General features: G+C 40.3%; 1 protein-coding gene across 1 annotated transcript; it reads right to left on the bottom strand.

Moving 5' to 3' along the window:
- Positions 1-473: 473 nt before the first annotated feature.
- On the bottom strand, positions 474-3,263 carry hce1 (High choriolytic enzyme 1). The gene is given in 9 exon segments (NM_001140804.1): positions 474-758; positions 1,034-1,158; positions 1,325-1,406; positions 1,794-1,972; positions 2,138-2,255; positions 2,494-2,646; positions 2,732-2,809; positions 3,014-3,053; positions 3,157-3,263. Coding segments are annotated over 9 exon segments (864 nt in total). The 5' UTR covers positions 3,226-3,263; the 3' UTR covers positions 474-738.
- Between the last annotated feature and the right edge of the window lie 3,412 nt (positions 3,264-6,675).

Here is a 6,675-nt window from a genome sequence, read left to right as displayed (position 1 = left end):
ATAACCGGTTATTAATGGTTTATAAATGCATTTACAAATGATTAAATAATGATGAATAATGTAATTATAAACCCTTTATAAACCTTTTACAATTGGAACCTCATTGTAACGTGTTACTGAAAAAATGAATAGGCTACTATCCTTGACTCTACTGGACACTCCCTCTACAATGTTTTTAAGCTCATGTCATTGTTTCAGACTTCTGAAATGTAAAAGTAACAGAATGTACAATTATTTTTATCCTGTATAATAAAGGCTTTTCTGTGCATGTGGGAGTTTGGACGAGTGTTATTACTGTAGGCTTAGGTGAGATAGCCTTGTTAACTCGCCTAAAAAATACAAAAGGTTTTAGTTTTACTCACTAAACCACTTAGATACCTATGCACGTTATATGATAATCACCGTCAATGTACCATTTGCAATCAGAAAAATTAACATAAACCCCCTCAAAAAACAGAGCAGGCGATCAAATACACGTTACTAAACATGTTTATTGTGATAATGTTTCAGTAGTCTACAGTACTTTCCCAAACCAATGTTCTATCTATGATAAGCTATACCAGATCTGATATACAGACGTAAATCTATACTTGCTCAAAAAATGGTTATCTGCGTCTCAATTCATTCTTTCAGCGTAAAACAGATAGTTTGTTTATTAAGTTCATGTTCAAAGTTGAAAAGCAAGCGATAACCGCAGTTCCAATCCTCAGCAGACGCTCTACCATCGCACTTCTCAAATCAGTCTAACTGCTGTCCCGCTAGTAAAAGAGAAGGGAAAGAGAAAATACAATTATAATTAACATACTGTATTTCCCCCTTTTGAGTTGATGGTGCTCAAGGCTTTAAAAACATAAGCTGTACACCAATTTATAACAGTATAAAAACAGAATATCACTACTTCAATTCAAATACTATATTCCCAAATATTTGTCATTGATTGAGACGGTGCGGTGAAGCTTACAGGCAGGTACAATAATCACGACTTTTATTCTTCACAGTTATAATAAACAGGTATTCCTAAAATAGCACTTACTGCAGTTGTAGAGACGATTGATCCGCAGAATATCAATGGGGCTCATCTCAGTTGCCCTGCCAATAACTGCATTATTGTCAGGGATTGGAAGAATGGTGGGCTGCCTGTTCCTGGAGAAGGCAAACCTGGAACCAGAAAACATAGGGCAGAAAGCTCTGACGCTATCAATTGAAATTAGAGGGTGACATGAGTAGACTATGAAAAGGAAAATTATTTCTCTTATTTTAGCCATGTAACATTCCAGCTGTTATTGCAGTAAAGAAAACCTGTATATGAATTTCCTTAATTTACCTTGAGTAGTGCATGACAGAATTATAGTCATAAGGAGTCCCCAAGTTAATCGTGTTGATCTTTCTGAAATTGAATTCCATTCCTAGGATGGAAAATGTATGATAAATAATTTTCTTACACATTATAATAGCTTTCCGCTTATAAAGAAATGTTGTACAGATTATTATGAACGTTGTAAATGCTTATTAATTGTAAAGCTTATAATTCTTATCAATCCTTCTCAATATTTCTACATGTTTACAAATAATGAAATACTAATGTATTATTATTATAATCAAACAGTAGTACACTATAAATAGTTTAATAAGATTTTCCCATTACAGTTATAAAGGTGTTACTAAGATTTCTTACTCAAAATGGGCAGGAATAATATTGTACACAATATAATTTATTATTTGAAATTATGAAATTATGAAACTATGAAATTATGTAAAAAAACAAGTATTATAAAGCATTATAAAGCACTAACCAGGCATAATGTTCTGAAATAGGATTTGAACATTGCTATCCCGGTCACTGCGTGTTTGCTCATGGTTGAAGCCCAAGGCATGCAGCAGTTCATGCTGCACCACAGACAGAAAGACACATCCGTTCCTACTCAGAGACACGACCTGGCCATTGCCCCGGCGTCCAATAAACGAGAAACAGCTACAAACAAGGGTGTATACGGAAGACAAAGGTCATTTCTAAAAGTGATAAAGTATTATTTTTATGCAATAACAATAAAGTCAATTTTCACGTAAATACTAAGTAAATAACAGTGGCAAAAGACAAGTATAACAGGCCTAGTAATGTAATATGCAATGGTCATACCCTGACTGAGACTGGATGTCCACAAAGTCCCTCTGATTGGTTCGGGGAAAGAATCGTATGCAGGTTGATGCAGCAAAGGTTCGCAGCCCGCCTTCAATTACGGACCTCTCCCGGGCCGCTGCTCAATGGAGCAATAAGAAAGTCAGAAACTCTCACACACAGACGCACACACACACACACACACACACACACACACACACACACACACACACACACACACACACACACACACACACACACACACACACACACACACACACAAACGGGCACATACACAAACACACACACACAGACTCTATAGTAAAACCAAACCATTAGGCTCAGCATAATATCTTTTCAGAGAACAAAATACTTACAGTATTCATTAGAGATCACAAAGGGCACGTAAACGTTCCCATCAGAGGACTTCTGCCACTTGCACCCGCGAGCTGTGCAGGGGTCAGCATTCATGAACCCAGTATATACTGCAATGTCCCCAAACATGACTAGCGGCTCATCAGGTCTTTGTCCTAGAAAAGAACACCAAGTGAAGGTTATCTGCTATGCATTCTTGATGTCATTAAATATAGAGTAGGAATGTACAGGCTGCATTACCAAGATTTCTGTTGGCCTTCTCAATGAGCGTTGAAGCAGAATATTCATCTTCCTCAATGCTGTTGGCGCTGGTGCCGTCTGTGGAATGGAATAGAAATTTGCTTAAATGCAACTGTGTCCCTAATAACTCATATTTTAACAAGATAATAATGTAATTTACATTATAACAATGAATGATTAATAAAACCAGATTTAGTTTATGAAACATGATATTTAGATGATACAATGTCCAATACAATGTCATGTAACAGCTCAATGTTTCTAAATACAGGATGAGCATACCAATTTCCATGTCCTCTTCACTCCTTTCAAATGAAACTTTCTGTATGGCAACAGCAGAAGGAAATATGTTCAAATTTGTTTAAAACACACATAATTCAGCATCATGTACAGCTGTTTCTCAATAGTCTCAGATAGACCCTTACCCCTGTAGATCGGCCCTGAACTGAGCAGAGAACAGCGATGAAAATGGACAGCACAAAGACAGGTGCCATGGTGAAGGACTGCAGGATGCCCAGGATCAGTCTGTTGTGAACATGATAGACCTGCAGTTTATATAATGTAGGCTGACAGATCCTGTCGTTGCTCAGAATACTGGTAAATTGCAAAATAGCCGTAGATGTTGACCAATTCAACCAAAGTCTTGCTTCAAGATGTTTGAAAAGAAATGTTTCTCAAATTTTGGGGGCTGTGGTTTTGTGATGTCTTGCATTCTCCTACATGTCATGGGTAATTAATAAGATAAATACTATACAACTGTACTATAACGGAGGGATGCCATTGAACTAAAATATTGAAAACAACTAAATAAGAGCTTGCATAATTGAATAAGAGCACCTTTTTATTTATAAAGCCCTTTTTACATTAGCAGATGTCAAAAAGTGCTATACCTCAAACAGCGAGCAATGCAGATGTAGAAGCACGGTGGCTAGGAAAAATTCAGGCTCTGAGGGGTGGCCAGTCCTCTTCTGGCTGTACCGGGTGCAGATTATAACAATACATGGCCATTAAAGGCCAGATTGTTCTCCAAGATGTTCAAACGTTCATAGATGACCAGCAGCGTCAAATAATAATCACAGTGGTTGTAGAGGGTGCAACAGGTCAATACATCAGGAGTAAATGTCACTTGGCTTTTCATAGCCGGGAAATCAGAGGTCAAATCAGCAGGTGCGGTAGAGAGAGTTTAAAACAGCAGGTCTGGGTCAAGGTAGCACATCCGGTAAACAGGTCAGGGTTCCATAGCTGCAGGCAGAACAGTTGAAACTGGAGCAGCAGCATGACCAGGTGGACTGGGGACAGCAAGGTGTCATCAGAGAAGGTAGTCCTGGGGCATGGACCTTGGGCTCAGGTCCTCCAGGAGGGGAAGGAGTGAGGGAGAGTGAGAGAATTAGAGGGAGCATACTTAAATTCACACAGGACACCAGATACAGTTGAAGTCGGAAGTTTACATACACTTAGGTTGGAGTTATTAAAACGTGTTTTTCAACCACTCCACAAATTTCTTGTTAACAAACTATAGTTTTGGCAAGTCGGTTAGGACATCTACTTTGTGCATGACACAAGTCATTTTTCCAACAATTGTTTACAGACAGAATATTTCACTTATAATTCACTGTATCACATTTCCAGTGGGTAAGAAGTTTACATACACTGAGTTGACTGTGCCTTTAAACAGCTTGGAAAATGGCAGAAAATGTCACGGCTTTAGAAGCTTCTGATAGACTAATTGACATAATTTGAGTCAATTGGAAATGTACCTGTGGATGTATTTCAAGGCCTACCTTCAAACTCAGTGCCTCTTTGCTTGACATCATGAGAAAATCAAAAGAAATCAGCCAAGACCTCAGAAAATAAATTGTAGACCTCCACAAGTCTGGTTCATCCAAGGGAGAAATTTCCAAACGCCTGAAGGTACCACGTTCATCTGTACAAACAATAGTACGCAAGTATAAACACCATGGGACCACGCAGCCGTCATACTGCTCAGGAAGGAGACAGTAAAACGGGTCCTATATCGACATAACCTGAAAGGCCGCTCAGCAAGGAAGAAGCCACTGCTCCAAAACCGCCATAAAAAAGCCAGACTACGGTTTGCAACTGCACTTTGGGACAAAGATCGTACTTTTTGGAGAAATGTCCTCTGGTCTGATGAAACAAAAATAGAACTGTTTGGCCATAATGACCATCGTTATGTTTGGAGGAAAAAGGGGGACGCTTGCAAGCCGAAGAACACCATCCCAACCGTGAAGCACGGGGGTGGCAGCATCATGTTGTGGGGGTGCTTTGCTGCAGGAGGGACTGGTGCACTTCACAAAATAGATGGCATCATGAGGAATGAAAAGTATGTGGATATATTGAAGCAACATCTCAAGACATCAGTCAGGAAGTTAAAGCTTGGTCGCAAATGGGTCTTCCAAATGGACAATGACCCCAAGTATACTTCCAAAGTTGTGGCAAAATGGCTTAAGGACAAGAAAGTCAAGGTATTGGGGTGGCCATCACAAAGCCCTGACCTCAATCCCATAGAAAATTTGTGGGCAGAACTGAAAAAGTGTGTGCGAGCAAGGAGGCCTACAAACCGGATCCTGTTACACCAGCTCTGTTAGGAGGAATGGGCCAAAATTCACCAAACTTATTGTGGGAAGCTTGTGGAAGGCTACCCGAAACGTTTGACTCAAATTAAACAATTTAAAGGCAATGTTACCAAATACTAATTGAGTGTATGTAAACTTATGACCCACTGGGAATGTGATGAAAGAAATAAAAGCTGAAATAAATCATTCTCTCTACTATTATTCTGTCATTTCACATTCTTAAAATAAAGTGGTGATCCTAACTGAACTAAGACAGGGATTTTTTATTAGGATTAAATGTCAGGAATAGTGAAAAACTGAATTTAAATGTATTTGGCTAAGGTGTATATAAACTTCCGACTTCTACTGTAAGACAGGAGAATTACACCAGATATTACAGACTGACCCTAGACCCCCGGCACATAGACTCTTGCAGCGTAGATACTGGAGGCTGAGACGGGGGGGTCGGGAGACACTGTGGCCCCGTCTGACGATAAGGCCAATCAGGCAGGATATAAGCCCACCCACTTTGCTAAAGCACAGCCCCCTCACCACTAGAGGGATATCAACAGACCACCAACTTACTACCCTGAGACAAGGCTGAGTATAGCCCACGAAGATGTCCTCCACCGCACGAGCCCGAGCAGGTGCCAAACCAGACAGGAAGTTCACGCCAGTGACTCAACCCACTCAGGCAATGCACCCCTCCTAGGGACGGCATGGAAGAGCACTTGTAAGCCAGTGACTCAGCCCCCATAATAGGGTCAGAGGCAGAGAATCCCAATGGAAAAGGGAACCGGCCAGGCAGAAACAACAAGGGCGGTTTGTCAGTCCAGTGCCTTTCCGTTCACCTTCACACCCCTGGGCCAGACTACACTCAATCATAGAACCTACCGAAGAGATGAGTCTTCAGTAAAGACTTAAAGGTCGAGACTGAGTATGCGTCTCTCACATGGATACAGTAACAAGATTTTTCTCAGGTGGGCATTCCATTTGCCCCATGTCTGACATTTGGACTTGGACAGAAGAACCAGAGTTTCTGAGGATGCTGGTGGAGATGTAGTTTTGAAGCAGTGAAGTGGGCCATGCCATGAAGAGCCTTGTATGTGAGTACAAATATTTTGTAGTATATTTTGATCCTATGTTTTACTGGCAGCCATATTCATTTTCAAGAACTAATTATGGGGTCTCATTATACGGTCACTTGAGAACTTGGTCAGTAACACCATATACAAACTCTATTGCAGTCCAGTTTGGAGGTTGCATAGGTATAAGTGAACGTTATGCAGAAATGACAGATGCAGATGGCATTTGGCTGGTTGAGACTGTTATGCAAACTCCCAGAAAGTGGTTTATGTTATGAAATCACTG

The sequence above is a fragment of the Salmo salar genome, chromosome ssa11 (genome assembly GCF_905237065.1).
Source record: "Salmo salar chromosome ssa11, Ssal_v3.1, whole genome shotgun sequence".
NCBI lineage: Eukaryota > Metazoa > Chordata > Actinopteri > Salmoniformes > Salmonidae > Salmo > Salmo salar.
Note: the sequence above shows the minus strand (reverse complement) of the source record. Positions and strands in the feature narration are given on the sequence as shown.